The 16,506-nt window shown below is 54.6% G+C and overlaps 6 protein-coding genes across 6 annotated transcripts; 4 read left to right on the top strand and 2 right to left on the bottom strand.

The window, feature by feature from the left end:
* Positions 1-475: 475 nt before the first annotated feature.
* On the bottom strand, positions 476-1,510 carry BO86DRAFT_401170 (uncharacterized protein; the record flags this gene model as incomplete). Its single annotated transcript, XM_025673758.1, has 1 exon — positions 476-1,510. One exon carries the CDS (start codon positions 1,508-1,510, stop codon positions 476-478), a length of 1,035 nt encoding a protein of 344 aa, XP_025526067.1.
* A 2,880-nt stretch (positions 1,511-4,390) lies between these two features.
* Positions 4,391-6,421, top strand: BO86DRAFT_433870 (pantothenate transporter; the record flags this gene model as incomplete). Its single annotated transcript, XM_025675874.1, has 8 exons — positions 4,391-4,699; positions 4,759-4,860; positions 4,914-4,994; positions 5,043-5,305; positions 5,363-5,430; positions 5,482-5,710; positions 5,761-5,985; positions 6,038-6,421. The coding sequence occupies 8 exons, from the start codon at positions 4,391-4,393 to the stop codon at positions 6,351-6,353; spliced, it is 1,593 nt and encodes a 530-aa protein (XP_025526066.1). The 3' UTR covers positions 6,354-6,421.
* Positions 6,422-6,569: 148 nt separating this feature from the next.
* BO86DRAFT_433866 (M20 family metallopeptidase) lies at positions 6,570-7,976 on the top strand. The gene has a single exon (XM_025675873.1). It carries the CDS (start codon positions 6,653-6,655, stop codon positions 7,958-7,960), a length of 1,308 nt encoding a protein of 435 aa, XP_025526065.1. The 5' UTR covers positions 6,570-6,652; the 3' UTR covers positions 7,961-7,976.
* A 1,854-nt stretch (positions 7,977-9,830) lies between these two features.
* Positions 9,831-10,303, bottom strand: BO86DRAFT_316809 (uncharacterized protein; the record flags this gene model as incomplete). The annotated part of the gene is made up of 2 exons (XM_025668143.1): positions 9,831-9,946; positions 10,012-10,303. The coding sequence occupies 2 exons, from the start codon at positions 10,301-10,303 to the stop codon at positions 9,831-9,833; spliced, it is 408 nt and encodes a 135-aa protein (XP_025526064.1).
* Positions 10,304-11,170: 867 nt separating this feature from the next.
* BO86DRAFT_390537 (peroxiredoxin) lies at positions 11,171-12,179 on the top strand. Its single transcript, XM_025672416.1, has 3 exons — positions 11,171-11,394; positions 11,451-11,632; positions 11,708-12,179. Exons 1-3 carry the CDS (start codon positions 11,211-11,213, stop codon positions 12,143-12,145), a joined length of 804 nt encoding a protein of 267 aa, XP_025526063.1. The 5' UTR covers positions 11,171-11,210; the 3' UTR covers positions 12,146-12,179.
* A 1,265-nt stretch (positions 12,180-13,444) lies between these two features.
* Positions 13,445-15,833, top strand: exg2 (putative exo-beta-1,3-glucanase; the record flags this gene model as incomplete). Its single annotated transcript, XM_025668150.1, has 3 exons — positions 13,445-14,275; positions 14,330-15,342; positions 15,422-15,833. 3 exons carry the CDS (start codon positions 13,445-13,447, stop codon positions 15,831-15,833), a joined length of 2,256 nt encoding a protein of 751 aa, XP_025526062.1.
* Positions 15,834-16,506: the final 673 nt, after the last annotated feature.

The following is a 16,506-nucleotide window of genomic DNA, read 5'->3' as shown; positions in this document are numbered from 1 at the left end:
CGTGGGAAGGTTCACTCTATTCGCGCTGTGCTCATCCCAGTTCAACCGCTCCGGCTTCCTACTTAGGTCCCCGATCATCACGTGGCTTTCACCTGAGGGAGCCCGGTCCAGCCTCTTTTCGGCGCGGTCGCATTTGAGAGTGTGTCAAGAACATATGTGCTAAGGACATGTCACTGATTGTGCAGAATGCAGGATGAGATTCTCTTTTGTCGAGGGTGCAGGGGATGTTGATGTTGAACTCGTGCCTGCAGCCGACTGATGCCTCGGTGCTGCTCTTCCAGTTTCTATCCTACATCATCGCTATCTTTGGCGCAGATCGCATGAAAGACGCTCCAGTAAGCCGAAGACCACCAATTTGTCCAGCACAGATTCCAAGATTTCAAAGTCATACGCAACAGGTTCAGTTTCTCTTGACCCTGCCACCACTAACTAATCTGCCTACAACCGCTACTCCTCACGATGCATGCGACATGCTTTACAACTCCGTCTTGAACCCTTCCCCCCCAAACACCTCACTCATACACGGCACCTCCTCCACAAACATGGGCAAGCAATAGTTGGCGTTAACATACCGACCGATCCCCGGGCTGGTCGCGGGGCAGATCACCTCCAACCCGCGACAGGCCTCGACACCACTCTTGAGACACATCCCGCATTTGCCATTGAAGCACCACGGCGCCGCCTGGAACGCGCCCGCGCTGTTGGCGTCGCGCGTGAAATACAGGTGGTCGGAGCAACGCTTGTCGATCCAGCCGGCGCCGTCCACGGTCCACTGGCCAAACTCATCCTGCAGGAAGAACGGGTCGCCGACGGCCACCTCCTTGTCGCTCGCCGCGCACTCCGTCGTGCTGGCGCACACCTTGAAGTGGTACAGGTCCTCGTACTCCGTCTGCAGGATGTAGTCCAGCGCGCCGCGGCGGATGGACAGTGTGCGGTTCTGGGTGTCCTTCAGCCGGTAGCAGTGGCCCTGCTTCAGGCCCGTGGTCTTGGAAGAGGAGGCGCAGACGCCGTGGGGCTTGCAGTTGATGGTGTCGGGTTCCGGCGCTGGATCGCTCTTGGGCTGGCACTTCTGGCCGTCGAAGTAGGCGGTCCCGATCGGGCAGCAGGAGCCGGACTGCGACTTGGTGTCCCACAGGTAGATGTGGTCGGTGGCCGGACAGCAGTCGCCGTGCTGGGCGCTGGCGTCGGCCAGATACGCCTGGCTGGCGTCACAGCATTTGCCCAGCTTGCTGCCCTCGGGGCCGGTCAGGAACACTTGGTTCTTCTCATCGCAGCAGCGCCGGCGCTGGGTGATCGGGTCGGTGTACTTGCCCCCTTCGCCGGTGCAGATGGTACATTCGTCACAGGAGCCCAGGCCATTGTGGACATCGTAGAGCTGACCTACGGCTCGAGGGCTGTTGAACCGCATCTGGCAGAGCTTGTCGCACTCTTCCTGGCTCATTGGGTCCGCTGCAGCGGTGAGTCGTCCTGCGAGGCCGAAGAGTAGAAGGATGGTGCATGGAGAACGCATGTTGTGGAATGTAGACCGATATTTCTTTTTGTAAAATCTGATGCAATTGCAGTATGTGATGGAGAAGATATGAATAACTGAGAGACAGTGCTATGACACTTGAAGTATGAGAGACGAGATGGTCCACGATCTGGAGCTATTGTACCTGTATTTATATCTTGCGTTTTCTCACAAAGTTGTTGCTGCTCACAACTCGCTCATAGCTTTGAGTTGTCACTTGCACACAATGTTCGCCTACACATCTACGTGTAAATGGAAGTGTGATGACGAGCTACCACTTGCTTATCACTTGCATCTTGGCGTAACTGAATTCAATAAGAAAGACATGTCCTCCAATAATTGGAGACATAGACGTCGACCAACATGAGATCACCACGCATGACCTGCAGAACCTCACGTACTGCAGGGCTCTGCTTGCCACGCGGATGTTTCCGTGGCTGGCTGAATTATGCAGGGTTACTCGGGCTGAGATACCCTCGATCCTAGCTTTTCAGCACATAGTGAGATGGATTCTGTGCTAACTCATTGCCGGTACGTCTTTTTCCCACGTTATGACCTCCGGAGATAGCGGTTGAACGCGTATCACTAGACTCTGAATACTCACACCGTGTTACTTTTCTCATCTCATTTACATATCAATCATTTTTTTCAAACTTCTATAAATTGCCACAATGAAGACATTTGCCGCCATGCTGTATGCTTGGCCTGGTAAGCCCAGGATTCTCGAGCACGAGCAGCAAATCCCAGCCTTCAAGCTAAGTGCCTCGATAGTTCAGTGGCTGGCTGAAGTTCTGGAATTGGCATGCGCGCCCTCAAAGATGGTGTCGAGGCAAACAGCAGACCCCAAAAGCGCCAAGAAAGCCCGAAGGCCTTCAAGCACATTGCCGCCTGGGGAAAGCGTCTGGGTCTCTCGAGATCAGCTGCTAGAATTCCCACGTTATTCTCAGCAGCAAATCTTAGGACTGAATTTTGTGCAAGATCGGGTCAGCCAGCCATCATAGAAAGATGAGCTTCACTGGGGCATCAGTTCGACGCATGGTTGCCTTGCCCCGGACGAACACAGCGGGCCGCAGGCTGTGTAGAGGGAACCCCTGTCTCGATAGCCAGTCAGAACTTGACTAACTTTCGCTCGTATCTTGGTTATTTGCGGGAAATGGCATTGGCGATAGTTTGTGTAACCTATGGTGTTCATCGGTGGGTCTGAATGGCTTCAGCTGAACTCAGACCTGCAATTTGTAGCATGGCAATCAAACTGCTTTTTGGGTTTGTCCGCGCTCGACAACAGTCATCGTTGCGCTTGCGTCAGGTCGAATTACCATATTATTGTTGAGATTGCATTCGTGTTAGTTTCCCTTCTGGTTGGATTGTCCAAAAAAAGATCCTTCATCTATGCGTTCGCAAACGTTGTGACACTTAAACCACTCCAAGGTCCAATGTCTTTTCTTGCAATGGTGCTCTCATGATTCTCGGGGACGACTTTCTCTCGTGAATGCTTTGTGTCTCGAGGCAAAGACGGCAACTTGGTTGACACTGGTGCAGAGAACTGTCGGAGTGGAGTTAGGGCAGAGCTGCGATGCGACAGGGTGCGTTAGAAACTAGTCCTATTAAAGTTGTAGTGACAGCGGATCTCCCCGCCACTCCTTCAGCGCGTATCATGCTTTGTTTGCGGTTCTTGTCGTACGCTTGACGTAAATTAGCCAATAGTTCCTTCGGACAGAATGAATGCAGATATGCGAGGGAAAGGTATGAGCGCCTGTCTCTACTATCACTAAAGGCACCGGACTCTCCCACAAGTCATGCCTGAGTCACTTTTCGGGCAGGACGGTAAGGATGCCTCAGGCACCAACACCCCATCCGCACTCGTGATGTCGGTCCACCGTTATGCTCTTCTCATTCTTATTGGGTGAGGGATCCTGTCATGACCAAAAGCTATCTCGAATTTCGCTGCTGATTGAGGATTCTTGTTTGCATTTTCTGGCGGGATGGGTGGCGCGACACTGTATGCTCTTCCACATCGGCCGCAGCCCTTCCAACAGGAGGCCCTTCTCATGGCTTTATACCATGATACCATCGTCTATAAAACTATTGCCTCTTATCTCATTGTATAAAAAAAGCTACTTAGGCTTTAGCCTTGAGTATACCTCATGATCCTTGCCATTTCGAATTGGCACAGAATTATCTTATGAAAGCAAGCACCTAGCCGGCCTTGGGTTGTGTCTTCCAAGATCGTTCACAGCCTTCAGTTAACTCTTGTGGACAAAGATTCCCGCAGGAGATACCTCGCATGTCAGCGCGCCCGTTGGACAGATCGGCATTGGTTCATTGTCGCAGTAAAGATAACAATGACAGTTTGATATTTCAGCTGTTGCCTAGAAATGTTTTCGGTACCATGGCGAATACATAATATGCTCACAGGAAATCGGGTGGAGTAGTGCCTGTTATTATCTCTCACCCGAAAGCCTTCCTGAGATATAGTATTCATTCTCCCCTGCGGCATTGTCTCAGCATCCCGTCATTATCGCACGTTTGAATGCGGGCCCAGAACACCCGTAGAATTGCTGATGTTATCACAAATTGCAATCACACCATTTGCTACCGTTATACTTGTGCATGCAGCTCACAGTGAAAGTCTTCAAACTAATGCAAAGTTATCTCGGCAATTTAATCAAGTAGCCGAGGAGGGGTATGCGCTGTACGCTATTATGCCCGAAGTCGGCGGGGTCGCTCTTGCGCCATCAAAGCTGCGGATAGTAACATTCCTCAATCCCCGCATCGGAATGCCATAAGACATCAGTGAGTACAGCAGCCGAGCTACGTGTGCCCAAATGACAGCAGCAGTTGTTTCAAAACCCCCTGAACTCGAAAAATCACCGAGCGACCATGTTGTCCGATGCTTCAGACGATCAACACGTCCAACCGGCACTGGCCGCTGGCAGTGAAGACCCTAAAACAGTCTTCATCGACGAGAAACCCATCCCTGGGAGAGGTCATGTGCATCAGGTTAACCGCAATGCAGACATCCCAATTCCTGACAAAAGGGAGGCTATCCCCGGCTACGATGCCGAGTTAATGCGCGAACGCGCCGCATTAAGTGCGGACGAGGAGAAGAAGCTTCTGCGACGCGTGGATTGGCATTTGATCCCGCTTCTAGCTGTTATCTATATGCTGAAAAGTGTCGACTTCACAAACGTGAGACCTTCCATGCTGAGGGTAATTCTGAGGGTGGTCCTCTGACGGAAGCTTTTTAGGTCTCTTACGCACTTACCATGGACAAAGGAACTCCTCGCAACATCCTGACTGAGCTTAAGATGACAAAGGACCAGTACAATCTGGTGACAGCGATGTACTATGTGAGAAACACCGTGTTTGTAAACAGCTGCGATGCAGACTGATGTGTGTCAAGATTCCCTACATTATCGCCGAAGCGCCTTCCAATCTACTGATCAAGGGAGTCAAACCCTCCGTCTGGCAAGCTCGGATTCAGGTAAATATCATTCACCCAGCAGATATGTCTTACGTCTAACATAACCAGGTCTCATGGGGAATCGTTCTCTGTTGCCACGCAGCAGTCAAGAATCGACAAGGTCTCTATGCTGTCCGCTTCTTCTTGGGTCTATTCGAAGCCGGGCTTTGGCCGGGGATGCTGGTCCAGTTGTGTTACTGGTATCGACCGGATGAGATAGCTCCCCGGATTGTGTTGGTTACGCTGCTTGGAAACTTCAGCACGGTCATCAGTGGTGTGCTTGCCTTTGCCTTCAACGGGGTGACGACCGGGGGGTTGTCGGGGTGGAAATGGTGCGTTCGGCAGATCCATGCATGAATCGATGTCCTCGAAGCTAACCTTGCTACTAGGTTGATTCTGACAGAGGGGATCATCACAATCGTTCTGGGTGTTCTCACATATGTCTTCCTGCCAGATTGTATGCAACATCCTCAGAATGAACCTAGAAACTGCTAACTCACCCCACTAGTTCCCTCTACATCATCCTGGCTCTCCGAGAGAGAGCAAGCCTTCATCCAAGCTCGTCTTCCCCGCAACTCTCCTCGAGCGCAAGAATCCAACTTCAACCTTCGAGAGCTGATCACCTGCCTGCGAAACGAGAGAATCTGGCTATTCCTGCTCTGTTGGGCATTTTTCACTGTCGGAACCACCGGTCTCACATTCTATCAGCCCACTGTGATTTCCAATCTCGGCTTTACGTGAGTTGTTGCAGTTCCTGGTCGCAAACCAGCGCTAACCAATTTTCAAGCTCGATGGGCGAATCCCTCCTCCTCAACATCCCCTCCGCCGTGTTCGCGGTAATCCTGACCCTAGCCTTCGGAGTCTTCGCCGACACCGGAAGGATCCCGCAACCGGCCATCCCGCTCGCCTTCATGATAGTCATCGAGGCGTGCTATGGCGTGCTATATGCATTTCCGAATAGCGGGGGTGTCTATGCCGCTACGATCATTGCGGGCGGATTTTCCACCGCTTGGTAAGCACACCCCTCCCGTAAGTTGTTTGTCAATGGCTGAGAGACGCTGTAGGTACGTGATGATGTGGCCTTGGCGAGTTCAGACGACGCAGGGGGCCACAGGCTCGGCGTTTGCGATTGCCTTCGCCAATAGCTACGGGCAAATCGGAGGCGCGGTGGGATCGCAGCTGTTCAATTCTCGGTATGCGCCGCGCTATACCACCTCGTTTGGGATTGCCATGGGGTTCGTGGGGATGGCGATCATTATGAATCTGATTACCTGGGGGCGTACGTGGAAGGTGGATGTCGACACGAGGAGGTTGAAGAGGGTCCGGCGGGCGGCAGCGAAGGAGAATCAAGCGGTGCTGGAGGATATCGAGTTCCGTTGACAGGTGAGGGGAAGGGCCTTGGCGTGTCTGTAGCGAGGCTTACAAAGATTGGCCTATGATGTGAGATGGGTCAGGTGTTGTGTAGATAAGAAATGCAGCAGGACGGCAATCTCTTGGACAGTCGGACTAGTTATGATGTCGGATATTGATAAGCACACGCCATTGCGGGGAGGAATGCCCTAATCCACATTCATCAGATTCCCCTCATCGACTCACCAATTCCTGGAAACTGATATACATCCTGCACCCCCAGGATGACATAGCCTCCCTGGGTGACGCTATTGAAAATCGACACCCCAATGAAGGCATTCGAGATTTTCAACATCGCTGCCCTAGCGAGGCTAGCTCTCGCTTCAACACAGCAACCACTCTTCGACCCTCCCCCCCACGATGCAATTGTCAACTCTAATAGCGAGTTAGAACTCGACCGAATCATCACCTCCTCGCCTCTACTCAGCTTCCATCGTGACATCGTGACCATCGAGTCCATCTCGGAAAATGAGCAAGAAGTCGGCGATTTTATCATCGACTTCCTCCTCTCCTACAACCTCACCGTCGAGAAGCAAGTCGTGACCCCCAAGTCCACCACCACCAAGGAGCGCTTCAACATCTACGCCTACGCAGGAGACAATCGCTTCCCCGAGATCCTATTAACAAGTCACATCGACACCGTCCCCCCGTTCATCCCTTACTCGCTTCACCCCCCAGCCCCGAACCCGCATACGGGAAAATTCAACCGAAAGGACCTCCTCATCGCCGGCCGGGGCACCGTAGACGCAAAAGCCAGCGTCGCAGCCCTAATCTTCGCCGTCCTCGACACGCTGGCCACGGACCCGAGGGCCTCTGTAGGTATTTTACTGGATGTCGGCGAGGAGAAGTCCGGCGTGGGGATGAAGCATTTCTCCGCCTCGGAGCTCAATCCCGCACCGTCGAACTTCCACACCGTCATCTTCGGTGAGCCGACGAATGGCGACCTGGTGAAGGGCCACAAGGGCACCCTGGGGTTCAACGTCGTCGCGCGCGGGAAGCCCGCGCACTCCAGTTATCCCTGGCTCGGGGAGAGTGCTATCCTCTCCATCTTGCCTGTTCTCGGACACATCAACTCCTTGCAGTTTATTCCCCCGGAGGAAGGGGGGTTACTGTGGGGTGAGGTTCTGGGTAACTCGACTTTGAATATCGGGACCATCAGCGGTGGCGAGGCGGCTAATGTTGTCCCGGCGCATGCTGAGGCCACGGTCTCGGTGCGGTTGGCGGCGGGGAGTCCGGAGGAGACTCGGCGGATTATTCAGGCGGCTGTGAATGAGTTCACGGGCGGGGATGGGAGGGTGTTTCTGGACTTTGGAATTGGGGGTGGAAATAGGACGGTCGGGGCACCACCGCAGTTCTTCGAGACGGATGTCGAGGGGTTCGAGGTCATTGCGGTGAATTATGGGACGGATGCGTTCTCGTTGGAGAGTCATGATCGTGCAGATGCGCGGAAGGTGAAGCGGTATTTGTATGGGCCGGGGCGGTTCGAGGTCACGCATGGGGAGAAGGAGGCGATCACCGTGCGGGAGCTGGAGGATGCGGTCGAGGGGTATAAGAGGTTGATTGCTGCTTCGTTGTGATTTTCGTGGAGAAGAATGTGTGTGCTGTGAGCATGTCCTGGTATGCTTTTGGGTGTTCAGTCGAGATTGGGTCACTCATGAATCATGCGACACAATTATCGAGGTCGAGGATAAGGTACTATACATCAACTCCAAAGCACCTAACTAAATCACTAGTAGCCCTGCCTGCGTAAGCAGCCTCATTACCGGTTCCAAGCATTCAACAAGAACCCCATCCTTATCGATACAAGATCGAAATACTATTAACCTCCCACCCCGCACTCCCCGTAAAGCCCACCAGTGACCCTCTCGCCACGTTCGCGTAAGGCGTGCCTCCCTCCCCGCCCGCCATCAAGTGCTGGCCCCGGCTGGTGACGATCTCAATCCCATCCACGCGCCACGCTGCCCGGATATCAATACACTGAGACCCGAGAAGAATTCGATGCAATAGTGGCGGGGAGTCCCAATGCTGATAAGCTTTCCCCCGCTGACGATAAGCGACTACGACTCTTGATGCCGAGGGCGTCAACAAAACTGATATCTAACTGGTTGGGGAGGCTAGCGTGGCGAATGCCAGAGCTTAGTGAGACAGACATAACCTATGCAGAGTGTGGGTTCGCTGCCGGAGAGTTTGGGGATCCCCTTGGTGGTTAGATGTCTCCCCGCCTAGAGCTTCGTGCCTAGCTAGAAGACATATACTGTGTGTTGATGAGAGGTCGAGACGTACAACAGTGACCTTTGAACTGAGCCACATCATCAGCTTTGGTCACATACTCGTATTGAAAAGTATAAATAGCACACAAGATTATAAGGATCGACTAAAGATTGTTTACCGCTAATTGTTAGAGTGAGTGCCGTGGGAAGAAGGATCCGAAGGGCGCTCGGACGCTGTCTCCCGCAGATGCCTAAGGCTGGGTTAAGCGCCCGGGGTATTGTTGTCAACGCGATATCATGGCCCGAGCACACCAATTCCGAGGCTATCGTAGCCAGATCGGGTTCACCGATATTGTGCAAAAATAGGAAGGAACACTGACTTGGATTGTAGTTGTGTGAACATGGCGCCATTGAAGTATCCCATTACCATTCACAAATTTGGAGTCACGGTCTGGTGTTGTCTTGCGTGAGGGCGATTGAAATAGTTATATATTATGTCAGGCAACGTAAATGGTATTATGTGCAGCTTGCTTCTGAGGTCTGTTTGGAAAGGTGCGTCAACCTGCACAGGATTGTGGCTCAGATGGATCAGGCTCAGAGACTACCCTGGCAACTCACTCACATGAGCTCGGGTTTCGAGCTCACTCACATACGGACGCGCAGAAAGCTCGACAGGTTTTTGATATGATTTTGAGGGAAGCTCATGGATAAACGCTGGCTGATCCGAGGACGGACCGTGGGACAAAGACTGTCTTCTGCGCCGTCGAGAGCAGATCAAACAGAACAACCCCGTAACGGCGAGAAGAACCACTCCGAGCGCCACACCTACTCCAATTCCCACTTTAGCAACTGCTGAGAGACCGATCGAGGTATTTTGCGTGACCTGCACTGTGGTCTGCGTCGGAGTTTGCGTGCCCGTGCCGCCTGTCGCTCGAGGGGTCGTGGGAGACAGCGTGGGGGCGGGGGTGATAGTGGTCGACGGGTTATTGGTGGCTGTGATGATTTCGTTGCGGATGAGCGGAATTCCATCTTGAAACAGAACTGATGAGGAGGATATTGTGGTTTCAAGTGCGACAAAGTTGGTCACCAGGGTGATGACGTCTCCTGGAGAGACGGATGTCGCGCACGCATGCGTCCAATTATTGTAGAGGGTGAGACCGCTGAGACGGGTGAGACGAGGAAAGATTAGAATGACTAGGTTGCACGATTTGATGAACCAGAATGAGTAGGTTTCTGCTTACCTGGGGCAACACAAGACGCCATTACGACTTCCGGTGAGTGTCTCGCCTGCCCAGCCGTCGGCTAAAGTTGCTGCTGTGTGCCAGCTACTCGGACAGTAGTAGCCAGGGCTGTCTATTCAATATGACTGTCAGTGGTTAGGCAACACACACAACTCTAAGTACAATGGGCATACTGACAGTAATATGAGTACCAGAACTGAAAATGTGTGTACGAGGTGGCTGGAATGGTTCCTGTGGGATAGCAGGCCATGTCCCCTGACCACCAGTGTCCATAATAAATCGTTCCCGCTGCTGCTCCTGCGCCGTCATCGGCCGTATACATGGTCGCTGATTGACGGCATGTTATCGGAGGGGAGAATGTGTCTGTATAAGGCCCTCTATTGTATGCACCCGTGTATCCGGGAATGGAGACGGGTGTCGATCTTCTTGTCGCAAGTGTGGTTCCGTCATCGCCTGTAGCGCTCTCCATGTTCTGTTTTCAGCTCGTGTGTAGTCTTGGTGGTCTCTGAACCTTTCGAATGTGTTTGTTTCGGTGCTCCACTGACAGTACAGGACAAAGCAAGCAAGAGGACAGAATGTGGCAAGGATCGGAGGAAGAAGGCATCGTGGAGGTTGATGTCGGATCCCATAGTGATAGCGCTGTGATTATATATGGTGCCAATGCGATTGTGGTAGCCAATTCAGATAGACGCCCTGGGTGGATGCAGGTCAACTTAGTGCTTACCATTCATAGGAGATTGTGCAATCGCCCCGAATTGAGTCATCTATTGGCCAACCTAATAGCTTCCAGACTAAATATACTCGAACCTGTCACTCAGCCGCGGCAACTTGGAAAGACAAGGGCGCTTATCGATTGCGATGGTATTCTTGGCACATCAAATACCCCGCTCCGTCCACGAACACATGGCGACAGGTCAGAAGGTTGACCAATCACGCGTGGAGTAGCCCTGATTATAAGCCCCTGGCGGTATCTGCGAAGAAAGGAATTTCATATGTGATAGCATCATTGCGCCAGGGGAAAGATGTAGGAGTCTGGGCTTCTGGGTATTCGCACTGTATGACCATGCTCATGCCAGATGAGAAATTTGGGGGACTGCCGTTATGATCTTTTGCGCAACATCAAATACCTTCTCCTCATGCTCCGTACGATGAGAGGGAGGGAGCACCCTATTCATGACGGGATTAACTCAACGTACACAAGTTGGTGCCCTAGGCAGCGAGTCTTGTGATGCCTCAGGCAAGTATATCTAAAACAGGCTAGTGCATATCCCCGCTGATGCAATGGGCGAGTGACGAAAACAGGATCGCTGGAGCTCTGGCAGTTGAACTTCTTCACCTTCTTCTCACGATTGCCAATTGCTTCAATCCACATCACCATGGCGTCCATTATCTCCCGCACTAGCTTCCGTGCTCTCACGGCTCTTCCCCGGGCCACCCCTCTCCCTCGCCTGTCGCTTTCCAGCCAGCTCCCTCGCATGCAGCCCCGCGTGCAGCCCCTCCCCCGCCGCTTCCTCACCACCATTCCCCAGGAGCAACCCCGTCTGCGTCTCGGGTCTAAGGGTAAATAGCCCTCTCGCCATAACATCATGCAATTGACTCACTCTGACCCATCGCAGCCCCCAATTTCAAGGCGCAGACCACCCATGGCGAGCTTGACTTCCACGAGTTCATCGGCAATAGCTGGGCCATCCTGTTCTCGCACCCGGCCGACTTCACTCCCGTGTGTACCACCGAGCTGGGCGCCTTCGCCAAGATGAAGGACGAGTTCGAGAAGAGAGATGTCAAGATGATCGGCCTGGTGCGTTACCACCCCCGTCTTTGCTCACCATGACCATTTAAAATGACCAAGCTAACCATCCACCTCACTCTCCAGAGCGCCAACGACCTCAGCTCCCACGACCAGTGGATCGACGACATCAACGAGGTGGCCAACACCCAGGTGCAGTTCCCCGTAATCGCCGACGCCGACCGCAAAGTGGCCTTCCTGTACGACATGATCGACCAGCGCGACCTGGACAACATCGCCGAGAAGGGCATCCCGTTCACGATCCGGTCGGTCTTCATCATCGACCCGGCCAAGACCATCCGGCTGATCATGTCGTACCCGGCGTCGACGGGCCGCAACTCGGCGGAGGTGCTGCGTGTGATCGACTCGCTGCAGACGGCGGACAAGAAGGGTATCGCGACCCCGATTGACTGGAACGTGGGCGACGACGTGATTGTGCCCCCCTCGGTGTCGACGGAGGACGCCAAGAAGAAGTTCGGCAACGTGCGGGAGCTCAAGCCGTACCTGCGCTACACCAAGGCGTGAGAGCTAAGCCTACTTGGGCCAGACACGAAAAAAGAAACATAGATTCCAGAAGTTAATGTAATGTAACATCGCTGTAATCTAGACCACAATCTTACAAGCTCGGAGGCTGTAATCTCAGGGCCTCAGGCCACAATGGTGAATTAGCGGACAGGGTCCCGGTCCCGTGATTGCGGGCGATAATCAGCAGTATCTTCGAGCTAACCCAATACAGTAACATCAACACGAGGATGCTCGCTGGACGAATCACGGGGCTTGTTTTGCGCCGGTTTGTTTTGGTCGATGTGTTGTTTTTTTTTTTTGGGTGGTTGTGTTGATGGCCAGACGCCTCCAACTTTCTTTCCTCACAATCACCGTGCGGTTCCTGGCGATCCCGTCCAGTCCTGTCCATGGCTGATGCTTACCTCAAACTAAACTGCCTTGACCACGGAGTAGCTTTTGTATCTTTTTAGTATTTCCTTGTTGTGTCACCAACGATACTGAGGCATTCCTGACCTCCACAATTGTCAGCCGTGACCCGTGGTACCTCCCAACCATCCATAATATCCCAATCGTTGGGGCTGACAGGGCACTCCTTCTTCCACAAATCCCCATTCCACTGCCACCAATCTATCCTCCTACAATCATCCGGATAATCCGGACCTATCAACTCTACTCCCCCTCCCCCCAATTGCCGGGGCATTCCCACCCGTCAGCCCACATTCCATCCCCATCCGCCGCCACACCCGACAGTCACCCCCAGCATTCCCTTGGCTTTTCATTAAAGTGGTCCTTCGCAGTGGGACAAACCCAAAAAGATAAAAAGGTCCGTGCTCGCCACGGATGTCTCTCCACTCGGGCAGTCGGGATCGCCTATCCCGCCGGTCCAGCAGCCCCCCCAGCCGAGAGCTGCCGGAGGCCCCCGACTCCACCACCCCGAGCTACTACACCCTCTCCCCGCCCCCGCGCCTAGGCTACCGGGGAGAAGACAGCTACGTCTCCAGCCTGAGCCCCAGCCTTCCCTCTGATGTCCATTCGGAGACACAGCGCTACCCCCCCCAACGTTACGACTACAGTCCCCATGAATATGACACCTATGCCCACGACCATGACCCCCACGAATACGACCCCCTCGCCAATGCAGACCGTCCCCTGTCCGAATCAACTTACGAGTATGAACAGCATCAATTCCCCCAAGGGACAAACCCGAACTGGATCCCGCTTCGTCCGCACGTCCCCGCCGCAGACCAATTCGAGGCCGAGGCCGGCTCGCGCGGTCTGTCGGGCATGATGACCTTCACGGAGTCCGAGCGGGCGGCGGCCATGGCCCATCACGCGGATGATGCGCGGGACGATGCGATCGGCGGGGGTGTGGGTGCCCAGCGCATTCCCTCCCAGCCGAGGGAACGAGTCCCGTCCTCGTCGCTGGCGTTCTGGAAACGTGACTCTTCCCCGCCGGGCGGACTGCGCCCGGACCGGGAGACCCGGCGTCAGCGACGGCGGGAGCGGCTCGCGGCTGCGTTTGGCAGACATGGGGATGCGAACCGGGACAGCGCGGCGCAGGAGTTGCTCAGTGGGGATGCGTTGGCGAAGCTCTTGGGGTCCACGGTCGGGGATGAGGATTGCTTGAGTCATCTGGGTGAAGGGTCGCGCGACGGGCGCGATGAAGGAGCGGAGCAGGGGTACGGGCAGAGGCAGCGGAAGCGTCCTGTTATCGATGAGCAGCCGATTATGCTGGCGCCTATTGCGTTGGATGCGCCTAGGGGCGGGGCGCAAAGTAGGGTTGCGTCGGGAGCGCAGTTGGAGCAGGGCGTGGCGGAGGTGCGGCACCGCGGGGGTGGCTTTGGTGGAAATGGAGCGGAAGGGGACGGCGCGGAGGCTACGGATGGTATGCTCAGAAAGGAAGGGGACTGGGATGAGCGGAGTCGGGGGTCTCGGTCGACGGGTCGGGGGAGTGTGGCGGATTTGCCGTTCTGGAAGAAGTGGAGAGGCACGCTCATCTTCTTTGTGGTGCTGTTGGTGTTGGCGGCGATTGCTATCCCCGTGGGGATTATCATGGCGCGGAGGGCGGAGAATGGTGGGAGTTCCGCCAGTTCGGACGACGATAAGCCCGCGAATTCCAACCTCGATGGGATCAGTCGTGACAGTATTCCGGTAGGTGCTGTGACAGGGAGGCTCGCGACTCTGATGCTGACTTGTGTGTGATAGGCATACGCTCGAGGAACATACCTCGATCCGTTCACCTGGTACGATACAGAGGGCTTTAACGTCACTTTCACCAACGCGACCGTGGGAGGATTGTCGATCATGGGGCTGAATTCGACTTGGGATGATTCCGCCCAAGCGAACGAGAACGTCCCACCCCTGAACGAGTCATTCCCCTACGGCTCGCAGCCCATCCGCGGAGTCAATTTGGGTGGTTGGCTCTCCATCGAGCCCTTCATCGTTCCCTCGCTCTTCCAACCCTACTCCTCGAGCGAAGGCATCATCGACGAGTGGACCCTCTGCGAGCGCCTCGGCAGCGACGCCAACACGACCATCGAAAAACACTACGCCACCTTCATCACCGAGCAGGACTTCATCGACATCCGCGACGCGGGACTGGACCACGTCCGCATGCAGTTCTCCTACTGGGCGGTGCGCACCTACGACGGCGACCCCTACGTCCCCAAGATCGCCTGGCGGTATCTACTGCGCGCCATCGAGTACTGTCGCAAGTACGGACTGCGGGTGAATCTCGACCCGCACGGGATCCCCGGCAGCCAGAACGGGTGGAACCACAGCGGCCATCAGGGCAAGATCGGGTGGTTAAACGGCACGGACGGCGCCCTGAACCGCCAGCGGTCGCTCGACATGCACGACCAGCTGTCGCAGTTCTTCGCGCAGGACCGGTACAAGAACGTCGTCACGATCTACGGGCTGGCCAACGAGCCGCTCATGCTGTCGCTGCCCGTGGCGGATGTGCTGAACTGGACAACGCAGGCGACGGAGCTCGTCCAGAAGAACGGGATCAAGGCCTGGGTGACGGTACACGACGGATTCTTGAATCTGGCCAAGTGGGATAGTATGCTCAAGACGCGGCCCGACAATATGATGCTCGATACGCATCAGTACACCGTCTTCAATACGGGGGAAATCGTGCTGAATCACACGCGGCGCGTGGAGCTGATCTGCGAGAGCTGGTACAGTATGATTCAGGCAATTAATGTTACGAGTACAGGGTACGTCCCTCTCTGCCCTTTACCCCTCCTAGCCTTCCTGGAGATATGGAACTGAAACTAATCTTCCGATGGAAAATAGATGGGGCCCGACCATCTGCGGCGAATGGTCCCAGGCCGACACCGACTGCGCGCAGTACGTCAACAACGTCGGCAACGGCAACCGGTGGGAGGGCACCCTCGCTTCCACCGGCGACACGATGTATTGCCCCACCGCCTCCGAGGGCACCTGCTCCTGCACCCTGGCCAACACCTCCCCCGTGGGATATTCCGACGGGTACAAGACTTTCCTGCAGACGTACGCGGAGGCGCAGATGTCTGCCTTCGAGACCGCCATGGGCTGGTTCTACTGGACGTGGGCGACCGAGTCGGCGGCCCAGTGGAGTTACCGCACCGCCTGGAAGAATGGGTACATGCCCGCAAAGGCGTACAGTCCGAAGTTCAAGTGCGGCGATACGATCCCTAGCTTTGGGGATCTGCCTGAGTATTATTGATCAGCTGTAATCGTCCAGATGGGGGATGGTCTTTGCAAGGTTGTGGGGTGGGGTGGCTGGGTTGCAGGCTGTTGACGGGATGTGCATAGATCTGTAGTGGGTGGTGTGGTTTGTATAGCAACAAGTGTTATGTATTGTACATAGGGATTGCTTTCGATCATGCTTCAGCAGACGATAAATCACCTGTGCCACTTTGGCTACTGCACGGCGGTCAGGTGTATTGGACTGCTTATACCGTACTATCAATACAGTGCCAGTTGGAGTCCCTTGCTGCCGATGGTTGATCAGCGCAGCTCACCGCCCCGGCCGGTTTTACATTTAGCGTGTACATATTCATGATAAGTAGAATACTATACGAATGTTATCAGCTCGCTCAGTAGATGTAGTGCAAGACCGCTTGACACTTGATCTAAACTCTGTCGTTGGATGACCTTCTTAAGACTTCATCTGCAAGTATGAACTCAGGAGCGCACGCATGTTATCTTTCTCCGTCGCTGCCAGGGCCTCTTCAACCTCCTGCCTCGATCGAACCGCTTTCAACAAGACCTTCACCACACTTCCATGATCCTCGGAGCCCTGTATCGCCGCAAGGGCCAGAGCGGAATGCCCCTTTTTATCCCTGCGGCTGCTATCCACGCGAGGGTCCTGTAGGAGAATCTTGACGACCTCCTCA

This window comes from Aspergillus japonicus (assembly GCF_003184785.1).
Source record: "Aspergillus japonicus CBS 114.51 unplaced genomic scaffold BO86scaffold_37, whole genome shotgun sequence".
In the NCBI taxonomy this organism is placed as follows: Eukaryota; Fungi; Ascomycota; class Eurotiomycetes; order Eurotiales; family Aspergillaceae; genus Aspergillus; species Aspergillus japonicus.
This window is presented reverse-complemented; position numbering and strand designations above follow the sequence as displayed.